General features: G+C 37.2%; 1 protein-coding gene across 2 annotated transcripts in view; it reads left to right on the forward strand.

Moving 5' to 3' along the window:
- The window catches only part of TWSG1 (twisted gastrulation BMP signaling modulator 1), a 67,549-nt gene that overhangs the window by 38,493 nt on the left and 3,922 nt on the right, over window positions 1-25,134 (forward strand). For both annotated transcript variants that reach the window (XM_080821319.1, XM_080821318.1), the window contains exon 4: window positions 22,033-22,299. In XM_080821319.1, coding sequence (XP_080677445.1) covers window positions 22,033-22,299 — 267 coding nt within the window. The remainder of the gene's footprint in view (window positions 1-22,032; window positions 22,300-25,134) is intronic.

The following is a 25,134-nucleotide window of genomic DNA, read 5'->3' on the forward strand; positions in this document are numbered from 1 at the left end:
ACTGTTCTTGTAATGTCCTCTGTAAATCTGTGGCTGCTCCTCCCTTCTAAATTGAAAGACTGCCATACTTTTCACATACTTTTCATGGGTGAGGCACAGGTCTCTGAGAGGACCTAAATTAGCCTTCCCTTCCGGTCTCATTTGGTGGACTTTTAGCACATACTTGTCTAGCAGGCTCTCCTCCAGCAACCTTGCGTAAGAGAATTCGTTTCTCTTTTCTGATTTTCTCTTAAGGTAGCTCATTTTTATACTTGCTGTTAAACATATTACTCAAATCCTGCAGTTTTTGGATCCTGGATCCCTACCTACACCTTTTTGGTTTTATTTTAGTGTTCGCTTTGTTTTTACTTTTCTTGAAGTACACAAAGAGAGTACACAAAGTACTCTTTTGTGTACTTGAATGTAAACAAGTACATTTTTCTTGAATGTACGCAAAGAGAGTACAATGAACTTCTGGGTACCTACTCCCCAGCTTCAGCAGCCATACTTCTTTCATCCATTCAATCATCTGTCTGTAAATCTGCACAACCCCTCTGCCACTTTCTTTTGTTGGGGTATTATAAAGTAATTTCAGTACATCTCCTAAGTCCCTTAGTTATACATCTTAAAAAAAAGAGAGAGAGTAAATTTTCTTACACATACAATGTTATGACCACACCTAAAATATGTAGCAGTACTTCCTTAACATTTAATATCTAGTCCATAGTCAGATTGCCCTAATCAACTAAATGTTGTTTATAGTTGTTTTAATAAAATCAAGGTCTCACAGTCCACTTACTGTATTTAGACTGTTAGGTTTCTTATGTTTCTTTTATTCTAAAACAATTCTTCCTTCCCTCACCACCTTTTAAGGTTCTATAGACTTGTTGAAGAAACTAGTGAATTGTGATGGAAAATATATCGCTTTCTGGATTTGGCTGATTGCTTCCCATATTTAACTTGTTACTTTGTCCTCTCTATTTCCTATACATTGGAGATTAGATCTTAAAATTGATCAGATTCAGATTCAGTTTTTGGGAGATGGGTACATAAATTACACACTTAAAATGTCTGGTTGTCCTCCTTTTAGTGGTGTTAAAGTTGATTTCTGGGTTCAAATGGTGAAAGTCTGATCCTTTTGTACTAAGTTTTCCATCAGTCTTTCACCTGGTAGTTTCACCCTTCATTGATGACCTTTGCCATTATCAATTTCATTAAATAATGATCTATTATCTTTCCTTCTGCATTTATTAGCTAGAATTATTCTGTATAGAAGAACTTTCTTACATCTATTAGAGCCCTTTGGCTACCCTGAAATAAAGGATATGTAAACAAAAAGTAAGATAAGTAATTATCTTTGTTCAGTTTCAGAGTATTGACTTCATGCCCTAGCAAATTCCAATAGTGTTAAATACATTTTTGCTTTGCTTTTTGGTAGGTTGGGTGTGGATGAGGGTGGTGGTATTTTAACTATCATTGTAAACTCATGGTTTTTTACATATGTTTAGTGTTTTAATCAGTTGCTGCCATTATTCTTTTTGCTCAGATTGTTTCATCTTTGGTCAGTAGGAGCTTCCTCAACTTGGTGCTTGAGTCCTTTTGACATGCTTTTTGACATCCTTTTGACATGTTCTTTGTTAGCTTTAGAGACTGTCCGAAGCTCATCTTATATATCTTACATATGTAATTAGCCATTTCCCCAGGGGACTTTGGTTCCCAACAGAAGAAAATGGTGGGCAGAGACCACAGTCGTGCCATTAGGACTACTTGTTGCTGCTACTAGCTTTCTTATAACCCTTTTTAGTGGGCAGAGCTAATAAATAGTTATAAGGGAAAATCTTTTTGAGTTTGTAGTAATATTGCCAATTCAAATTTAAGATGACAGGTCTTTATTCCTTTTGATTTTACATCTGTAAATCTTTCATACTGAAATTTTTGTTTTCTAACAACATTAATATTACTTATATGCTTTATTTATAATACATTAGTGAGATTATTAAGTGACAGTTAAGATTGTCCTTTGTCCTTGAACACGTATTGAAGATGTAAAGCCCAAATACTGTCTTCCGAAATCAGTTGGAGTATTTTCTGCGAGTGGTTATGTGACCGACTTGATTTAAAATTAGGTTCATTATGTTAGTTTTCAGTTTTTAGGGATTGTTTATTTCCCTTGTGAGTTGTGTGTTGTTTATGTAAAATATTTACATAATTAGAAAGACAAATGTATGTAACAGTGGTAAAGCAGTTATCTCTGTCACTTCCACTTTGTTCCTTCTATACATAATGTGACCATATAACTTATTGTCCAAACTAAGACATTTTTGAGAGTTAAACCAGGACAGTAGGATAAACCTGAACCTGAATTTACCTGAATTGGCTCAAGGAAACGGGTAAATGGTTTCATCCTACCTATACTCATTGTTTAAAACTTTCGTAGGCATTTATATTTGTTAAAAAACAAACAAACAAACATTCATTTATTACAGAAAACATTGTGCTTCATGCTTTTTCTTTCTTGTTTTTGTATTTTAATTTAATTAAATGCCCTGGAACTTCTTCCATATTAATTTTTTTTTTTTTGGTACCTACATAGAAGCCCATTGTTGGCTAAAACACTTTATGTATTCATTTGTTGATAGATGGATATTTGGGTTATTTCCAATCTTTTGTCATTACAAATAAAATTATAATGAATAATCTTGAATAGTCAATTCCATGTAATATTGCTAGATATTATCCTGTTCTCCTCCAAAAGAGTCATAATATTTGCATTCTCACCAAGGCCCTGTTCCCCCACACTTCCAAAAAATTATGTTGCCAAACTTTTGTTGCTATTATTTGCCAAAGTTTTGGATTTTTGTTAATTTGATAGGGAAATGGTGTAGTTTTAAATTTTCATTTCTCTTATTACCAGTGAGGTTGAGCATCTGTTCATATGTTTATGGGCTATTTATACTTAACTTTTTTTGTGAATTGTTCATATCTTTGCCCATTTTTCTCCTGGATTATTGGTATTTTTATTTATTATTTAGAAGTTTAAAAATATGTTAGGCATATAAGGCCAACATTTATGTTATAAATTATAATTTTGTTTCCCAGTTGCTCATTTGTATTTTAACCTTTTTTGGTTTTTTTTTAAGATTTTATTTATTTATTTGAGAAGGGCAAAGAGAGAGAGAGCACGAGCAGGGAGAGGGAGAAGCAGACTCTCCTCTGAGCAGGGAACCTGACTCAGGGCTTGATCCCAGGACTCCAAGACTATGACCTGAGCCAAAGACATATGCAAAGACAGATGGACTGAGCCACCCAGGCGCCCTTTCTTTGCTATTTTTTATCCTGAAAAGTTTTTTTTTTTATTTTGTGTAGTCAACTTTATCAGTGTTTCCTTTCATTATTTCTAGATTTTGAGTCATAGTCAGGTTTTCCCCCTACTCCCAGATAGTACTTGTATGGTTTTATTTGTTTATTTATCTACATAGAACCCTCTAATACATTTGGAATTCATCCTGATTTATGTATGAACTATGGATCCAGTTGTTTCTTTTTGACACAATTACCACTATTCATTTAAATAGTACTTATAAAGTCATAAAACTATCTATTTAAGTCTTTCTTCCACTGACTTGAGATGCCAGCAGTATCATATGTACTTTGCTTTCATTTCTGGGTTTTCTGTGCTATGCCATTGGTCTCCATGTCTGTTCATGCATCAGAATCACACTTATTTATTTTAAAAAGCCTTATAAATGTTTTAATAAAACATCTAGAAAGACTAGACAACCAGCCATTGCTTTTCTGGCCACAGTATATTAATTTCAAGCGTACATACATACATACTGGAGTTAATAAGAGGATTCTTTTCTTCCCTTTAGGTTTGCACGTGCTCTTTATAAGAGACTTTCCAACCAGGCTTAACTTTTGAAAACTATTTCTCCAAAAAGCTGTTAAAAATTAGGCTGCTCTTTTTCCCTTGAGATTTTCTGCCCTAAAGTGCAGAAACAGACCATTGATAATATTAAGTTTTTGTATAAATAAAATGCTCTATTTTGTATTTTGGGCGTTAGCCTGCACTTTTAGAATAATGTGCAATGAAAACAAGTGAGCCTAACAACTGAAAAGGAGCCACTGGCCAGAATAGCAACTTGGCCCACCTAAACAAAATCTAACCTAAACTAAAATGGCTTCTTGCTTTGACTTCTCTTCTTATTTACTTGTCTGCTTTATAGTTCTTGACCCGTAATTCCTGTTTTATGGCTCTTTTTCTGACTTTATCCGCTTAGATTAGTTTTTGCTTGTTGTATAATTTCACATGAATGGAATCATACAGTATCACATAGTGGTTTAAAATGCATTTTAGAAAATTACGGAATGATTTATAATAAAACAGACTCTACAATTAACCGTAAAAATAAAATTGTCAGGTTTTTTTACAAGCAAAAATGGGTTTATTTAGGAATAGCAGAGATTTGCAGTTTGGGATATGAAAGTTACAGCAAAACCCTAGGCAAGTCCAGAAAACAAAGGAGAGGAACACTCTTTTATAGAGGACAGGGAAGAGTTAGGAGTACTCTTGTAAATAAAAAGTCTGCTGGAGTAAACTAGGAGTTGGAAGTGTAGTGGCTTCTCATTGGCTGAATTGGGACAGTCTCTCATTGTCTGGGCTGTTGCCAGGGGAGAAGAAAACTTCCTCTCTCCTCCTGGGGCAGCAAAGTATAGTCTTCTTCTTCCTTTTGGGAATTCAGTGGTGTACTGTTTGGATAATGTTGATTTGGAGATACTAGATTCTTTCTGAGACTGAAGTCACTTCTAGTACTTAATGAAATTATTATAGATTCTAAAACTAGGCTAGGAAGCCTGCTAAAAAACTGCTTAGCAAGAATAACTTGAACCATTTTGCCACACCATTTCAGAGACCCCAGATCTCACCCAGGTGAGAGAAAAACCTATGAAAAGGGCAAAAGAAGGTGGGGGTGTCAGGTAAGAGGCAGTGCCTGCAAAACCCAGGAAAACAAGATGAGACAGTTATGCACTTGACACTTGGAACACAAAGTCAAATGTTGAGCCTTAAGACAGAGACTCCGCCATCCTGTTGATGGCATGTTTCTTCTGTATTCCTGGTTCTTTATCTGCTTTATGAATTCCTTGAACTCTTTCAACTCATGGCTATGGTTCTAATACCAACTTGACTGGGGCGCAGCCCTTTCCTTTTAGGACATCCAGGCTTTTTTTTTTTTTTTTTTTTAAGATTTTATTTATTCATTTGATAGAGATTACAAGTAGGCAGAGAGGCAGGCAGAGAGAGAGAGAGAGGCAGGAGTTGGGGGGAAAACAGGCTACCCGCTGAGCAGAGAGCCTGATGTGGGGCTCAATCCCAGGACTCTGGGATCATGACCTGAGCCGAAGGCAGAGGCTTTAACCCACTGAGCCACCCAGGTGCCCCCGTCCAGGCTTTTTGTTATGATTCTACCTTTTATAGCTCAGATCATATCTAGGTATATCCATTGGCTACCGCACAGAATGGATTTCTGTCTTGCTTCACACCAACACTTGTTACTCTCTAATATTAGAGAACAAATATGTGCTAAGAGTTCATCCAAATCCTAGTGTGGTAAATATTTGTTTTCTTAGTTATTTTTAGACAAAATCAAATTACATTCCTAGTTCAGGAAAATATGAATAAATTAGAGTACAGCGGAAAACACCTTTGTTGAAATAAATGACTTTGGGACCCTAACCAAACATAACATAATTTAAAAAAATTTTTTTTATTTATTTACATTTATTGAGGTATAGTTGATAGAGTATTACATTAGTTTCAGGTAGACAGTATAGTGAATTGACAACATGATGCTATGCTCACTACCAGTGTAGCTACCACCTGTCACTATAAATGCTATTTCAGTACCATTGACTATATTCCCTATGCTGTGCCTTTCATCCTTGTGACTTATTCACTCCGTTAAATGGAAGTCTGTACCTCCCATTCCCCTTCAGTCATTTGGCCCATACCCCCACCACTTCGCCTCTGGTAACCACCAGTATGTCCTCTGTATTTATGAGTCTATTGTTGCTTTTTTGTTTCTGTGTTTGTTTTTCAGATTCCACATAGAAGTGAAATCTTATGGTGTTTGTTTTTCTCTGACTTCTTTTACTTAACATAATAACCTCTAGGTCCGTCTGTGTTGTTGCAAATTCTTTTTTATGACTGAGTATAATATTCCATTAGATACATGTGTGTAAGACTACTCTTCTTCCTCCATTCATCTATCAATAGATACTTGGTTGCTTCTACATCTCGGCTATTGTAAATAATGCTGTAATGAACAGGGGTGCATATATCTTTTTTAATTAGTGTTTTTTGTTTTCTTTGGCCCAGTAAATAGAATAATTGGATATATGGTATTTATAGTTGTATTTTTTTAGTAACCTCCATATTGTTTCCCACAGCGGCCACATCAATTTACATTCCCGGCAACAGTGCAGGAGAGTTCCCTTTTTCCCACATCCTTTCCAACACTTGTTATTTGTCTTTTTGATACTAACCATTCTAACTGATATGAAATGATATCTCATTGTGGTTTTGATTTGCATTTCCCTCATGACTGGTGATGTTGAGCATCTTTTCATGTGTCTATTGGCCATCTGGATGTCTTTGGAAAAATGTCTCTTCAAGTCCCTTGCCCATTTTTAAATGGATTATTATTATTTGGTGTTGAGTTGTACAGTTCTTTATATATTTTAGATATTCACCCCTTATCAGACATTTTATTTGCAAATATCTTCTCCTGTTTGCTAGGTTGCCTTTTTTGTTTTGTTGGTGGTTTCCTTTGTTTTGCAAAATCTTTTTATTTTGGTGTAGTCCTGCCAGTTTGTTTTTAGTTTTGTCTCCCTTGCCTCAGGAGACAGACGTATATAGAAAAATGTTGCTAAGGGCAATGTCCAAAAGGTTATTGCCTGTTTTTTCTTCTAGGACCTTTCTGGTTTCAGGTCTCACATTTAGGTCTTTCATCCATTTTGAGTTTATTTTTGTGTATGGTGTAAGAAAGCTATCCAGTTTCATTCTTTTGCATGTAGCTGCCCCATTTTCCCAGCACTATTTATTGAAGAAACTGTCTTTTTCCCATTTATATTCTTTCGTGGGGGATTGGAGGGACAGAGGCAGAGAGTGAATCTTAAGCAGGCTCCACGCCCAATGCAGAGCCCCACGCAGGGCTAGATCTCATAACCCTGAAATCTTGACCTCAGATCATGCTTAAACAGACTGAGCCACCCAGGCGCCCCTCCATTTATATTCTTGCCATCTCTGTTTGTAGATTAGCTGACCATATAGGTGTGACTTTATTTCTGGGCTCCCTGTTTTGTTCCATTCATCTATGGGTCTGTTTTTGTGCCAGTATCATATTGTTTTGGTTACTATAGCTTTGTAGTATTACTTGAAATCTGGGATTATGATACCTTCAGCTTTGTTTTTCTTTCTCAGGATTGTTTGGGCTCTTGAAGGTCTTTTGTGGTTCCATGCAAATTTTAAGATTATTTGTTCTAGTTTTGTGAAAAACACTATTATTATTTTGATAGGGATTGTGCTCAGTATGTTTTTGCTTCGGGTAGTATGAACATTTTAACAATATTAATTCTTCCGTGGTTTGTCTTTCCATTTGTATTTGTCATTTTCAATTTCTTTCATCAGTCTTTTATAGTTTACAGGGTATAGGTCTTTAACCCCCTTGGTTAAGTTAATTCCTTAGTATTTTATTCTTTTTGGTACAATTGTAAATGGAATTGTTTTCTTAATTTCTCTTTCTGCTGTATCATTATTAGTGTATAGAAATGCAACAGATTTCTATATATTAATTTTGTATCCTGTAGTAAATATTTATTTTTAAATCCTTATTGACAAATACGATTTTCCATCTTTTCCTTTTAAAATACTGATAGTATTTAAGAAAACTATGCGTATTATTTAGATAAATTATGGTCTCCACCAAATCCAGTTTTTGCATTGATTTAATACATATGCCAGAATTGATATGTCAAGAGATATAAGCTTTTTTTAATTTGGTTTTATTTTGCTGAAATTGTTTGATTGGCTCAAATGTTTATAATTGTTACCCAACAAGTACTTAAGGACACCCAAGTCTAGAGTCATATATGCCTAATTTTCTTCAAGGATAGTCATTAAATATCCTTTACTTTTAGCCCACCGTAATCTATTACATATATCAAATATGAGTCATAGAGTAATATTCAAAAATAGTTTCTTTATTTCTTTTTTTTTTTAGATTTTATTTAATATTTGAGAGACAGACAGACATAGAGAGCACAAGCAGGGGGAGAGGCAGAGGGTGAGATATAAGCAGACTCCCTGCTGAGCTCTGAGCCTAAAGTGGGGCTTGATTCTAGGACCTGGTGATCATGACCTGAGCCGAAGGCAGACACTTACTTAATCATCTGAGCCACACAGGCATCCCATTCAGGAACAATTTCAATTACCAAGACAATTTGCAATTCCCAAAACTGTTTTGTTGTTGTTATTGTTTTTCCACAAAAGCTATGTTAGGCAATTGTTTTTTAATTAAGGTGATTTTTTTTTTTCCAAAAAGGAACTTTCCAAAAAGTTAAGTTCATCACTTAACTCAGGTATATCTTTGAGAAATTGAATAGCTATACCTTTACTCCAAATTAACCTTTTTAAAAAGAATTCTCTTTTGTGATACCCATTGGATCTTATTCTTAGAAATGATAATTGACCCCACGTTTCTTAAAGTAAATTGCTTGTTATTTACAAGTCCCTTAGGTTGTCATAAAAATAGTTTTGGGGGGCACCTGGGTGGCTCAGGTTGTGATCCCAGGGTTCTGGGATAGAGCCCCCCACTGGGCTCCCTGCTGTATGGGGAGTCTGCTTCTCCCTCTCCATCTACAGCTCCCCCTGCTTGTGTGCATGTGCACGCTCTCTCTCTTTCTTTCTGTCAAATAAGTAAATAAAACCTTTAAAAAAAAACAGTTTCGGGAATTGCATTATGAAGTTATTTTGCTTTTATATTTGTATGTGAGCCCCAGCCAAAGCAAGGGTCCTGAATTGAAAGGAATTTTTAAAATTACTCATGTACATTAGTTCCTCTTCTGTATCCAAGAAAGAACTTTGAGTTTGTTTATAGTATATGTCCTATATATCTTCTGCCTTTTAAAAAGACATTTTAAAAGGGGATCTTGCCCCAGTACTATGAGCACACTTTGCACTCAGATCTTGGTTTCTCACATCATTCTCTAATAAAAGGAGCCAGGCTTCTTGGAAGAACAGCTGGTTCTAACACTGAGGCAGGAAATATAGAAGTTAAGTCCGGAACATGTTAAAGTGCCAAAAGGTAAGGAAGTGCTAAAAACAACAACAAAAAACTCATATTGGTGTGTGTGTGTCAGCTTTACACAGGAACCAACTGAAAGAGCTGCTGGTGGCAAAAGCTGGAAAAAATAACCAACAGAATGAAGTAGTAATGGATTATAACCAAGAGTATAAAATAGATATTTATGAATCTATATTGATATAAATAATTGATTAAATAAGTTAACTAGTGGAAGAGAAGAGACAGATCACTAAGACAGAATTTAAATAAACTATGTAGATACTCTGCCCTCAAGGAGGGGGAGCATAACTGCACCCGGCGAGGGTATGGGCTACTCATAGTGACTTCCCTCTGGGAGGGTGGGAAGAGAGTGACTTTGCAGTGGAGAAATCTGACATACACTGTTTCAGCCAGGTGATTAAGGTCAATATAAGCAGTGATAAGCCTTGTTGGCAGTGTGTACCTTCGATCCTGTTTGATGAAAATAGCACTTTATCTCTATGATCTTCCTCCCAATAACCTATAACCTGAATCTTATTGTGAGAAAAACATCAAACATATTCTAAAAGCAGTGCATCCTATGAAATATCTGACTAGTACTACTCAAAACTGTCAAAGTCATCAAAAACTAGGAAAACTGAAAAACTGCCACAGCCATGAAAAGCCTAAAGAGATATGATGGCTAAATTTAGTGTGGCATCCTAAATGGGATCTTGGAACGGGACAAAGATATTAGGTAAATACTATAGAAATCTGAGTTAACTGTGGATATTATTTAATAGTATGTATCAATATTAGTCCCCTAATTATAAGAAATATACCATACTATATAAGATGTTAATAATAGAGGGAAACTAGGTATAGGGGTACTGTACTCTGTACTGTCCTTTCCATTTTTCTGTACAAACATTTGTTTTAAAAAAAAAAGTCTGCGGAGCGCCTGGGTGGCTCAGTGGGTTAAATAAAGCCTCTGCCTTCAGCTCAGGTCATGATCTCAGGGTCCTGGGATTGAGTCCCACATCGGGCTCTCTGCTCAGCAGGGAGCTTACTTCCTCCTCTCTCTGCCTGCCTCTCTGCCTGCTTGTGATCTGTCTCTGTCAAAGAAATAAATAAAATCTTTAAAAAAAAAAAAAAAGTCTTAAGAAATAAGCTGTAGAGGTACCTGAATGTCTAAGTTGCTTAAACATCCAACTCTTGATTTTAGCTCAGGTCCTGATCTTAGGGTCTTGGGATGGAGCCCTGCTCCAGGCTCTGCACTCAGTGGGGAGTCTGCTTGAACTTCTCTCCCTCTCCTTCTGCTCCTCTTCCCCTCCCGGCTCACATTCTCTCTCTCTCTCAAACAAACAAATAAATAAATAAATACATCTTTTTTTTTTTTTTAAGTAGGTTATAGGGGCGACTGGCGACTCAGTTAGTTAAGCATCTGCCTTTGGCTCAGGTTATGATCTCAGGGTCCTGGGATCAAGGCCTGTCTTGGGTTCCCTGCTCAGTGGGGAGCTTGCTTCTCCAGCTCCCTCTGCTGCTCCCCCTGCTGACGCTCTTTAGCATGCATTGTCTCTCCTTTGTCAAACAAGTAAGATCTTTTTCAAAAATAGGTTATAGAGGAAAAAAAGGTTTAGAGGAAATAAACTTTTAAAATAAATAAAAATAAATCAATTAATAATAATAAAATAAAATAATAAATAAAAGTAATAAATAAATAGAATAGCATGGACAATATAATACTATATAACAGAAATTTTATCCATGTATCTAATTGTCAAAATAAAGAGACTTATTTAAAAGAAACTTTCTTAGGATTTTTATGTTGGAAGTACATTTAATTTACAGATACATTTTTGGAGTGCTGATACAGTTTTAATATTGAATCCTCCTACCCATAAGCATGGTATTGCTTACTATTTAATGTCTATATGTCTTTAATATCTTTCAATAATGATTTACCATTGTCAAAACAAAAAAATTAAGTTTAAAATGTTAATCCATGCATTAAACAAAGGATAGTAGTTTTGTTTGTACTGTAAAATTTGGGAAGATCAGATGAGATTCTGCTATTGAATGGATTAATTATAGACATTTGTAACTTGATGCTTCTTTAGTTCATGATGTCTTGATTCTTAGGCCGGACATTCCATATATACTAGATGACTTCCTAAAGAATTTTGTCTAGTGAAGCACTTTTTAATTCTTTAAAATGTCAGTGTAGCAGTATCTGGCTTTCAGGTCCGTGCTCGGTGACCTAATACATTATATGGCTTCTTGTATGTTACACATTATATGTTACTCAGCTTCTTGTGAAGGTGAAGACAAAGATAGTATCATTCTAAAATCGTATAACACAGTAGCTTTCATTTGTAGCTATTACAGTTATCACTCTTATGTTAGTAAATGATGTTGGATTTAATAAATAGTTATTTACAACTACTAATTTTTTATGATCTCTATAAAAATAATTGGGCTTGGGCACAAAGCTGTATTCTGTGAACTCTTGAATTTTCTCTTAGATTTAGCCAGACCATCCATCTAAGAACTAGACTCTATTGTTAAAGCCCTTCTTAAAACTGCCTCTACACTACTGTACTTGGCATTGTGCATTGAGTCTGCCTTGAGAGCATTGTATTGCTATGACAACTCTTGAGAGGACAGATGGTGGTGGGATTTTTATGTTTATGAAAACAGGGCATGGGTTTTAAAAGATTAAGGAAAGCTGCTCTAGACAATGGCATGTCCCCATTTCTCAGTTTCAGTCATTACTTATCTCACCAATGTTGTTTTTTGCATCAGTATATCTTCTGCATATCATCAGATAAATTGTTTCCTTTTTTTTTTTAAATAATGTGTAGTTTTGAAAACAATAGGAGTTGTTTGCAGGAAAAGATAATTATAGTATTAACTAAGTATTGGTTCTTTTTAAAACTATACCTACCCACAGGGGATTCTCATTTACTTTCTATATTCATGCTGAGGAAACTAAGAGATGAGAACTTCCATCCATTCTGATTTCCCTCTCAAAATGAGGTCTATTTGGTCATATGCTCTGAATCCCATTGCTCTTTCTGGATAACTGTAGGGCACATTCTGCCTTACAGATCTAGCTACAATGGCCGCAGTCTCTTTCCATCTGTTCTTCTAACGAAGCTGTTCCCAAACTTTTTTTTTTTTTAAAATCTCAGAACCCCTTTATACTCTGAAAAATTCGATCTTTTTTTTAATTTCATTTTTTATTGTTAATACCCTGCTTACTTTAAAAACATATTTCAGATGGCTTTCAATACAGAAAAGATACTCCCCAAATGAAACACTCCGAAGCAAAAGAAAAAATATGACTCAGAGGATGAAAACCAGAAGCTAATTACAGCAGAAACCTAAGCTGAGGGATACTTAATTTTTGTATTTCTTTTTTTTTATTTTTAAAATTTTTAATAAACATATAATGTATTATTAGCCCCAGGGGTACAGGTCTGTGAATCGCCAGGTTTACACACTTCACAGCACTCACCATAGCACATACCCTCCCCAATGTCCATAACCCCACCACCCTCTCCCGACCCCCCTCCCCCTGGCCACCCTCAGTTTGTTTTGTGACATTAAGAGTCTCTTATGGTTTGTCTCCCTCCCAGTCCCATCTTGTTTCATTTATTCTTTTCCTACCCCCCAAACCCCCCACGTTACATCTCCACTTCCTCATATCAGGGAAATCATATGTTAGCTGTCTTTCTCCGATTCACTTATTTTGCCAAGTATAATACCCTCTAGTTCCATCCATGTTGTCACAAATGGCAAGATTTCATTTCTTTTGATGGCTGCATAGTATTCCATTGTATATATATACCACAGATTCTTTATCCACTCATCTGTTGATGGGCATCTAGGTTCTTTCCATAGTTTGACTGTTGTGGACATTGCTGCTATAAACATTCGGGTGCACGTGCCCCTTCAGATCACTATGTTTGTATCTTTAGGGTAAATACCCAGTAGTGCAATTGCTGGGTCATAGGGTAGCTCTATTTTCAACTTTTTGAGGAACCTCCATGCTGTTTTCCAGAGTGGTTCCACCAGCTTGCATTCCCACCAATGGTGTAGGAGGGTTCCCCTTTCTCCACATCCTCGCCAGCATCTGTCATTTCCTGACTTTTTAATTTTAGCCATTCTGACTGGTGTGAGGTGGTATCTCATTGTGGTTTTGATTTGCATTTCCCTGATGCCGAGTGATGTGGAACACTTTTTCATGTGTCTGTTGGCCATCTGGATGTCTTTGCAGAAATGTCTGTTCATGTCCTCTGCCCATTTCTTGATTGGATTATTTGTTCTTTGGGTGTTGAGTTTGATAAGCTCTTTATAGATTTTGGATACTAGCCCTTTATCTGATATGTCGTTTGCAAATATCTTCTCCCATTCTGTCAGTTGTCTTTTGGTTTTGTTAACTGTTTCCTTTGCTGTGCAAAAGCTTTTGATCTTGATGAAGTCCCAATAGTTTATGAAAAATTCAATCTTTAGTCATCTCTTGCTCTGGTTGAAATTATAAAGAAAATCCAACCTCACACAACTATGTAATTGGTAGGAAAAAAGTAGCTTAATAGCTTTTCCAGGGGCATCTGGGTGTCTCAGTGGGTTAAGCCTCTGCCTTCGGCTCAGGTCATGATTTCAGGGTCCTGGGACTGAGCCCCACATCGGGCTCTCTGCTCAGCAGGGAGCCTGCTTCCCCCCCTCTCTCTGCCTGCCTCTCTGCCTACTTGTAATCTCTCTCTCTGTCAAATAAATAAATAAAATCTTTTAAAAAATAGCTTTTCTAGATAATTGTGTATATTCTTCTTTGATTCTACACCAAAACTGGACAAGTGGTAATTTCCTGTCTCAAGAACAGCTGTATGATTTGATACCCTGCCCCCTCTCTCATTCTGAAGTTCCAAATAACCTAGATTTAAAAAAAAAAATTGGAGAGATTATCTCTAGAGAAATTGAAGGAGTTACCAGAAAGGACTAGAAGCACTGGTGTGTTGTTGGCAATCCAGAGTTAACCCCTCCTCCAAAAAAAAAAAAAGAGAGAGAGAGAGAGAGAGAGCTCATTTAGCCATTGCAGGAGAGATAGATATCTCTAGCCTAATATCAGACATTCGAGCAAAGTAGACCAGGTACCTTGAAGGAAAGAACAAGGTAAAACAGCAGACCAACTTACCATGGAGGAAATCTTTAGGAAATAAATCTTTAAGAAAAGTAATGGCTATATTTTAGAAGAATTTGAGAAAATATATCTGAATTATCAAGAGTAAGAAAGCATTTGCAAATTTAAAAATTGATTAGAGGGCGCCTGGGTGGTTCAGTTGGTTAGGCAGCAGCTGCCTTCCAGTTAGGTCATGATTCTGGAGTTGCGGGATCAGTCCCGCATCAGGCTTCCTGCTCGGTAGGGAGCCTGCTTCTTCCTCTGACCCTCCCCCATCTCATGCTCCCTCTCTCTCTCTCTCTCTCTCTTTCTCTTTCAAATAAATAAAATCTTTAAAAATAAATAAATAAAATTTTGATTAGAGAAGTTTTAAGTTAAGAGAGGTTGAAAATAATACTGGAATGTCATAGAAATATAGAGCAAATTGACAGAAAATGAGAGGAGGGTTGCCTGGGTGGCTTGGCTGGTTAAGCATCTGCCTTTGGCTCAGGTCGTGATCCTGGGATCCTGGGATTGAACCCCACATCAGGCTTCCTGCTTTGTGGGGAGCCTGCTTCTCCCTCTGTCTCTGCTGTTCCCTCTGCTTGTGTTCTGTCTCTCACTCATTCTCTCAAATAAAATATTTTTCTAAAAAAGAAAAAGAAAATATGACAGGAAAAAATAGATACTCCAGGAAAGAATAAAAAATAGGAGGGAGGAACTTGTCAAAGAAATAATAGAAGAAAACTTTCCAAAGCTGAGAAGGAAAAAAAAACATGCATCCTTAGGCTGAAGAATCTACAGAATGCTGAGCAAGATTAATAGAAAAGACCTACATCTAGACACAGCCTCAACAATTTTACTACTTCCAAGTCATAATATTCTGAAAGATCTCAGAAATAACTAGAGTTTATGTACAAGAAATAAGAATTACACTGTCGGGGCACGTGGCTGGCTCAGTCAGTAGAGCATGTGACTTTTGATCTCAGGATCGTGAGTTCAAGCCCCACATTGTGTGTGGAGCATACTTAAAAAAATAAAATAAAAATAAAATAAATCGGGGCACCTGGGTGGCTCAGTGGGTTAAGCCTCTGCCTTTGGCTCAGGTCATGATCTCAGGGTCCTGGGATTGAGCCCCACATCGGGCTCTCAGCTCAGCAGGGGGCCTGCTTCCCCCTCTCTCTCTGCCTGCCTCTCTACCTACTTGTGATCTCTCTCTCTCTGTCTAATAAATAAATAAAATCTTTAAAAAAAATAAAAATTAAAATAAAATAAATCATGAAAAAAAAAACCTGAGTTAAAAAAAGAAGAATCACACTGCCATCGGACTTCTCATCACTGTCCCTGGACCAATGCCTCAAGTGCACAGTTGGAAAATTACTTTGAACTGACAAATTATTGATTAAGACTATGAATGTAAAATTAAAAACATTTTTCGACAGCAAAAACTCAAAGTTACTTTTCACACACCAGATTTGATACAATATCAAGCAAAGGCAGAAGACCAAGAAAGGGAAGAACATGGGTTGAGTGAAATAGCTTTAGCCAGAAGTTGATTTAAGGACAGTTGTAAGCTGATAACTACATTGAAGACCGTTCTGTGGTCAGTCAGGTGTGGCCTCAGAGGAGGCACAAGAAAGCCTCAAGGAACAAAGTTTATTATAAATCACAGGTCTCAGAAAGGGGGCCAGTCACTGCATGCTGGCAGGATCACGAAGAAGCGCCAGGTTTTGGTCAAGTGGCAAAAAAACAGGAGCAAGAGGAAAATCTGGGCCAGAATCTTCAGTGGGCTTCCACAGGAAGGTCAAGGCAGGACAGAGCAAGCAGTCTGGCTAGTTTGAATCATTCCCCGGGGCTCCAGGCTCTGCAGGTGGTCTCCAGTTGTTTAGTACTGCGCCTGGCAGGCCTGGCGTGGTTAAAAGCACAGGCCTTCTGGGTTGCTTGGGCTGGTGTAGGAAGTGTGGCCCAGGACTGGTCAGATTGCATATACTAGGCCTACTCCTAGCTGAGCCCTTTGCTGGCTCCAGGAATTAACCACCCCAGGAATCAGTCTCTCCCCAGCCAGAAAGCTTTTTATAAGAAGCTGAAATATCGTGAAATACAGAAAATTAAAAACGTAAATAATACAGAGACTTAAGAGGACGCTAGCCTGCCTGAAGCAGTAAATGAGGGCCATGAGAAGTATCTCTCAAAGAGGAAAATGAGTTCCATAGGGTATCAGCAGAATAATTTTTCAAGATTTCTTATAAGCTTGTTATTTGTGGTACACACACACACACACACACACTCCAAGAAAATTCCAAGCATAGGAATAGCAAGAAAATACAAAAATTCAACAAGAAAACATTAGTCCTAGGAATTAAATATGGCAGTTGGTTTACTGTTATGAAAGTGTTCACTTTCATAACAGAGAGAATAGCATGGTGAATTCTTATATACCCATCACTGGATTCAACAGTTATAAAAAATATGGGGCACCTGGGTGGCTTGGTGGTTTAGGGCCTCTGCCTTCGGCTCGGGTCATGGTCCCAGGGTCCTGGGATCGAGCCCCGCCTCGGGCTCTCTGCTCAGTGGGGAACCTGCTTCCCTTCCTCTCTCTGCCTGCCTCTCTGCCTACTTGTGATCTCTGTCTGTCAAATAAATGAATAAAAATCTTAAAAAAAAAATATGCCACAATTGTTTCATCTATCCTTTCTCCCACTTTTTTCTGACTTGGCTTAGAAATATTTAAAAGCAAATTATAGGCAGTAAATAATATTTACCCCTGCATCCTTCAGTTTCAATTTCTAAAAGAAAATAAAGACATTTACTTTTTAAATAATAATCCCATTAGGAAACCTACAAAATTAATAATTTCTTGGTATAATCTGACATTCCAGTTCATAATCAGGTTTCTCAGTTTGTCTCAAAAATGTATTTGTATAGTTGATATGTTCAAATTGATCCAAACAAGATCCTTGCATGGTATCTGGTTGTGTGTGTGTGTGCTTTTTTTTCTCATGCCATTTGACATACTGAAGAAACAGTTTGCCTGTAGAATATCCCACATGCAGGATTTGACTTGTCATTTAATTTTTTCCTCTGTCTTTCTGTATTTCCAGTAGTTTGAAGCTAGTTGTTAAAGTTTGGTTGGATTCAGGTTTTATATTTTTTGGCAAGAAGACCTAATAGGTAATGCTGTATGAAATAGGTGATTTTCAATATTTTATGAGGTTTATGGAAAAGTTCATTTTATCTTAAAATTAGAAATATTTTCCTCTGCTAATATGGCATTGGGCAAGGAAATCCTATCATACTGTTTTTCAGTGAACAGTATTCATGGGGTCATGTTAAGGTAAACTGCTGTTTGCTGGTTTTCAACTTTTAGAATCAGCGTATAGTAAGACAAGAAGTTTTCATTGTATTTAGGCAACAGAACATAGTTATTAAGTTTGTCAACATGAGTTAGGAGAAGTTGGGTGGGGAAAGTGGGAAAGGTACCTGCATCCTTATCTGCAAATGAGGGAATTAAGAAATGCGGAATAAAAATCAGAAGTTTAAGTATATTTAAGATCACAAAGGAAACAAATTATGGTATTAGAATAATACAATTATTAGAAATATGGGAGAGGGTTAGTGTAAATGAGCTTTAATCCTCATCTCTCATGTAAGAGGATTAATAGATGAGATCTAAAGATGTTTTTATTGCTTTTGGTAAATTAATCATTTTTATTTAAATTCTCATGGAGGTAACCACCAGAGAAACTTAAGAAAGACTTTTAAAGTGGCTGTGTCTGGAGAGTGGAGTTAAGGGTGGAAGGAGTGGAAAGGAATTTTTCTTTTGATTGTACATTTTTCTGGATTCTTTGTTGCTGTTTAACCATGCACATTCACTAAGGAAGGTAATACCTTTTCTCCCCTTAGTCTTAATTCCTACCCTAAAATGTGGTTTCAACAAGTAAAGTCTACTTTAACGTAACCTTAGTTTTCAAATGTATGATGACAACAGGTCAGATATATGAAAGAATTAAGCACACATCAGAAAAACAAGTTCTGTGCACTTCAAGGATTTGAAATGCTTGTCTTTCAGTTCTTGCCATTGGTTTCCTGCTTTGGGGCCCCTCTGTCATGTGTGGAGCCAGTGTCATTAACGTTTTAGTATAATTAATTTTTAAATTTCAGCGTAGTGACAGCATGCCACAAAGTAGCAAACTGCCTAAGAAAATGATCCTGGAAAGAAATGAGAGCTCCAAAAATAACCTCCCTAGTCAACTAAAGAAAAGCTGACAATGATGAACTTCGGGAGGATGACAGATGCTTCCCAGAGAAGTTTAACTAACTGTTTTAAACTCTGAGTAGTTAGTAACTCTCTACTTAGAAACTGATCCACTGTACATAATGAATATAGACAAATGAAGAATTTATGGAAATTGCAGAATGTTGCTTTTTCTGAGTGGGAGAAATCCCATGTATCATTGGAAGATCCCATTTTGTAACTCACCATGCTTGGAAGAATACAGAATTTGAAGAGTGCTACAGGCAAGAGATGGGGGGTCAAAATCCACGTTGCTGAAGAAGAGTCTCTAGTGATGATCTCTCTGAATGTAATCCTAGCTGAAAAGAGAAAGATATATGAAAACTTTAAAACAATACCATGGAAAAATATTACCTAGCAAGCATTTACTTCATGCTTACTGATTTTAATACAGGGTATTCAGATTTAAATTTAAGTTACAATAATAACTTGGGTCTTTGGCCCAGTTAACTGCACAAAACTCCCCCCGCAAAACTTGTTTTTTTTTTTTTTTTTTTTTTTTTTAATATTTTTTTTTTAATTTTTATTTATTTGACAGACAGATCACAAGTAGGCAGAGAGGCAAGCAGAGAGAGAAGGGAGGAAGCAGGCTCCCTGCTGAGCAGAGAGCCCGATGCGGGGCTCGATCCCAGGACGCTGGGATCATGACCTGAGCCGAAGGCAGCGGCTTTAACCCACTGAGCCACCCAGGCGCCCCGCAAAACTTGTTTTTAATGTAGTTTAATCTCTGCTAATGAGCCGTGAAGTTTCTTTGAAGTTTCAGTAGACGTTGAGTTAGCTCTTCTGTTGAACTCTGTTGTTTGCTTTTTTGTCTCAGGTTACTAATTTTCATTCATTATAAAGTCTAGCACAAGAATATATTATGTATATTTGTATAATTCATGTATTCTAAGTGTTATTCACTTTTCAGTACCACCTAATGATTATTTATAGAATATGGTTATTAAAATGAGCAGTGGATATGAAATCAGAGTGAATCATAAGCTTGGCTCTAATCCTAGATTATGTAACAGTGGACAAATCATTAAATTTATCTGGGCCTATTTCCTCTTTTATGAATAAAGGAGTCCGATTTGACCCTTTAATCCATGATTCTGTTTCATAGTCAAAGTGAAAATTCATACATAATGAAAGATTTTATGAAAAGTATGCACAAATTTATCCTCAGATCTTGCCACATTCCTTACAATAATAAAGTGTCGTGTAGAAAACACGAGATGATTTTTCCTTCTGCCTAAATTTATAAAATGTCAGAATTTATAAATCTGGCTTAACTTTTCAAAATTTTAGTTTGAGGAAAAAGATAAACTCCATATTAGGCCTAGTAAACTAAACCAAAATGAAGTATAATTAAATTTTTAAAAGTATCATATCCACAAAGCTCTTGTCCCTCTCTTGTCCCTTGCTGCTAAACAATGTACCCCAAAACACAGTGGCTTAAAACAATAATAATTTAATTAGCTCGTGAACCTGCATTCTGGGCAGCTCTTTTCTGCTCCACACATCAGCTGGAATAGCCCAAAGATTGGGGCTGATTATTTTCTCAGCTCTCCCCTCTACAGCAAAACACCTCAAAAGAGTTTTCTATTGTCACTATCTCTAATTCTCTTCTGCCATTTTCCCTCTTTAAAATTATTTTTTTAAATAATTCATTTTGAAATAATTTTTAAAATGTAGAGAAAATCTGCCAGAAGGGGGAAGACTCCTGTATCCCTTCATCCAGATTCTCCAGTTACTAACATTTTATTGAATTTGTTCTGTTGTTCATTACTCCTTCCTCTCCCTCCACACACACACACCTCCCAAACATGTGTGATCATTCATCCTTTTTTAAACCTTTAGAAATCAAGCTTTATACATAATAGCCCATCACTCCTAAATGTTCCGGTCTGTATTTTCCAATGAGAACATTCTCTTACATAACTGGCATATATCCTCCAAATAAGGAAGCCAGCATTGTCACAACACTGCCACCCAATTCACAAACCTCATTCATATTTCACCAACTGTCTCAGCAGTATCTCTTGTGATATCTTTCCTGATCCAGGCTTCTGTCCAGAATATGTGATGCATTTAGTTGTCATGTCTGTTCAGACTCATTCACTTTGAAACAGTACTGAGGTCTTTCCCTTGACAGTTTCAGTGAGTACAGACTTTACATCATGTAAGATGACCCTAAACCTTGATCCACCTGATGATGACTGATAACCATACTTAAGGTCAGACATTCTTGGCAACAGCACTGAAATGAAGTTATGCATTATGTGAAGTGATACACATCACTGGTCATGTTAACCTTGATTTCCTGATCACATTGACATCTGCCAGATTTTCTACATTAAAGTCACCATTAACCCTTTTGTAATTGGTCAGTATTCTGTAGAGAGTTTTCCAAGAGTACTTTAATATGTTCCTCATCTAACCTCCACCCACCAGCTTTGGCATCCATTGACAGCTCCCATCTGAATCAAACACCTCTGCGATAGTTGTCAGGTGGTGATTTTCTATTCCCTTAATTCCTTCTACATTTACCACTTGGTCAGTCTATTAAAAGGAGGAGCTTTGGGGCGCCTGGGTGGCTCAGTGGGTTAAAGCCTCTGCTTTCGGCTTGGGTCATGATCCCAGGGTCCTGGGATCGAGCCCCGTATCGGGCTCTCTCCTCAGTAGGGAGTCTGCTTCCCCTTCTCTCTCTGCCTGCCTCTCTGCCTACTTCTGTCAAATAAATAAATAAAATCTTATTTTTTTTAAATAAAGGAGCTTTTTCTTCATTTATTTATTTATTTATTATAACATAAGGACTCACAAATTCCTATTATATTTATAGGGAGTAATCCATTGTTATCATTGTTTATTTTGACATTAAAATTGTCTATTTGGCCAGTGGGAGCCCCTTCCGGTTGCTTCCGGTGTTTTTTTGATACATCCCATCATTCACTGAGCATTTCCTTATTTTTAGGCATGGACAGTATCCCAGGGTCATTTTGTACTTTCCCTGGCCCAGCCCTGGAATCAGTCTTTTCTCCAGATCTGGTTCCTCTTAGGATAGGTATTTAGAAAGCAACCTCTGGGCACTTGATGTGCTCCGTGCTTCAGGGGCGTCATCACTTCTGGGGGCCCTCAGCCAAAAAAAGTTAAGAAAATATCTGTATATAATGTTAGAAACAAGTTAATTTTAATATGTTAGAGCTTTGATTGTAAGGCATTAACTAAAAATATTGCATGATATTCCAATCAGTGAGAAAAATTAACTTTTATTTTCTTTGTTTCTCCTCCCCTAGGTATGTGCAATCCTCGAAACTACAGTGACACACCTCCAACCTCAAAGAGCACTGTGGAAGAGCTTCATGAGCCAATCCCTTCTCTCTTCCGGGCACTCACAGAAGGAGACACGCAGTTGAACTGGAACATTGTTTCCTTCCCTGTTGCAGAAGAACTCTCACATCATGAGAATCTGGTTTCATTTTTAGAAACTGTGAACCAGCCACACCATCAAAATGTGTCTGTTCCTAGCAATAATGTTCACGCACCTTATTCCAGTGACAAAGGTAACTACCCACAGTTGACTTCCCATCTTGCCCCCTCATTTTCTGTGTGGTCTGTGAAACCTATATTACCTTTTAGAGCAGTTTTTGGCTTTGAGTTTGTCTAGTCTTAAGTGAATTTTGGACTTTAATAACCCCAGTCCTTAAGTAGATAAGGAAGCATGTCAAGCATATTGTCATGACCCCTTCATAGCCTCAGTGATACAGGTTGTATTGGAAGGCAGATAACCTGGTTCTAATTTTGAGGTTTATTTGTATTAGGCTTTAATTGTTCTTTCCATAAGATAGCAACAGCACTCCTTGCTTAATATGGCATTGCTCACTGTCAGATAATGTTCAGAGTGTCCAGATGGTCATGTTTTTGTAATAGCATTGGTACTGCAAATGATGCCAAGGTCATCAGCTAAATCTCGTTATGAGCAAGTTGGTATTCCAGACATCTAATTTCCAGGTATAAACTAACTCCACTACTCTTGGTCAGAGGGGAACTAAAGGGAAGAATGGCCTATATAACTTTGAGAAGCATATTAAAAAAGGCTTATTAGGGGGCGCCTGGGTGGCTCAGTGGGTTAAAGCCTCTGCCTTCGGCTCAGGTCATGATCCCAGGGTCCTGAGATCAAGCTCCGCATCAGGCTCTCTGCTCAGCAGGGAGCCTGCTTCCTCCTCTCTCTCTCTCTGCCTGCCTCTTTGCCTACTTGTGATCTCTGTCAAATAAATACATAAATAAATCTTTAAAAAAAAAAAGGAAAGCTTATTAGGATAAGTCATTCCTTAATTTTGGAATGTACAGGGCATGTAACTTTCATAAAGTCTTTGATATATTCAAATAAAAGGCTCTGTACAATTTTACTGTGGAAAAATAAGGCAATTATGAAAATTGCAGTTATTTCTTAAAATATGAGATGAATTTTACATAAATAGTATAATTTATACTTTTTTTTAAGATTTCATTTACTTATTTGAGAGAGAGCTAATGAGACAGAGAGCACGAGCAGGGGCAGAGGAAGAGAGAGAAGCAGACTCCCTACTGAGCAGGGAACCCGATGTGGGGCTTGATCCCAGAACCCTGGGATTATGACCTGAACCAAAGGCAGACACTTAACTGACTGAACCACCCAGGCACCCCTATTCTTTTTTTTTTTTTTTTAAGATTTTATTTATTTATTTAACAGACAGATCACAAGTAGGCAGAGAGGCAGGCAGAGAGAGAAGGGAGGAAGCAGGCTCCCTGCTGAGCAGAGAGCCCAATGCCGGGCTCGATCCCAGGACGCTGGAATCATGACCTGAGCTGAAGGCAGCGGCTTTAACCCACTGAGCCACCCAGGCGCCCCTACCCCTATTCTTTTTTAATTTGGCTTTTTGTTGTGCCCCTTATTACAATCCTGCCTATGTGAAATAGTGTGAACTTCGGACAGCAGTAATAAAAGCAAAACAGCATTTGTTAATGATATTCAGATTAAGAATTCCTATTGTTTTTGGTTAAATTACTTAAAAGACAATTCTAGATTTTGGAAAATACCAAAAATACGTGGAGTGTGCCTTATTCAGATATTGTACTACCATTCTCCCCACTAAAATGTAATCTACATAATAGATATTAAATAATAATTCATAAATTTTTTTCAATTACTTAGTTTAATGAAATAATAACCAGGCAGCCAAGTTTCCTAGAAATACCAACTATCTTTCAAGACAAAGTTAAAATTTTTCCTCTTTGACACCTTCTCTAGGAACCCCTTGCTCCCGGGTGGAGTAAACTACCTCCTATTCCTGTAACTACCTTCTTCCAATATTTGTTTTTTGATTTGTTGTCTGTTTTTAACTTCTAGGTCTTTCATTTTCTACTTTGTTCCTTGGATTCTCTGATTACTCTTTGAGTCCTAGTGGCTATTATGCCATAGTAAGTGTTCAGTTAAATCCTTGTTGAATAAATAAATGAAAGAAATTTGGTAGATACGAATCACCTGAGATTCAAAGCTCCCCTGTCCTGCTCACTGCCAATCCCTGATTTGCTATGCTGGCCTCACTATTTTCTGTTTTGACCTGATAACTCAGTAGCAGTTCTGCTGTTTCCTGATGTTAACCATTCACTGCAGTGGGCTTGCCTCCACTCCATTCCCCACGGCACTACACTGCTCTCCTTGTGACTTTCCTTATTTTGTTACTTGGCAACTTTGCTTTTAATTCTTCTTCCTAATACAAGTCCAGTTTTTTCCATTAAGCCTTTCTTTACCGTTCAGACGTCTGGTGACTGAACAGTTCTATAAATGGCTCTGTAAAATAACAGACTTTAATCATACACTCTCTATTAATGGTTTTTATTGTCTTTTATTTATTTCATGTATCTTATCCTCCTAGCAGGGTCATCATATGGCATTAACTGCCAGGAGGACTAAATATTGAAAGAAAATAGTTGTGTTGAAAAGCAAGACTAAAAATTGCTACTGATAAGAGTTTTTTTTTAAAATTTATTTATTTGTTAGAGAGAGAGAGAGAGCGAGCACAGGCAGACAGAGTGGTAGGCAGAGGCAGAGGGAGAAGCAGGCTCCCCGCTGAGCAAGGAGCCCGATGTGGGACTCGATCCCAGGACGCTGAGATCATGACCCGAGCCGAAGGCAGCTGCTTAACCAACTGAGCCACCCAGGCGTCCCGATAAGAGTATTTTTTAATAGCTAATGTTGAATTGTGCTAAGTGCTACTAACCACTTTGCATCATTTGAATTAAGTTTGCTTTATCTTATTGTAAATTTTCAGTATAACTTTAGGACAGTATTTTTTCTTTTTTTTCTTTTTTTATTTTAGAGAGAGAGGGAGCAAGAATGGTGAGGGGCAGAGGAA

Source organism: Martes martes, assembly GCF_963455335.1.
Source record: "Martes martes genome assembly, chromosome: 13".
NCBI classification, from domain to species: domain Eukaryota; kingdom Metazoa; phylum Chordata; class Mammalia; order Carnivora; family Mustelidae; genus Martes; species Martes martes.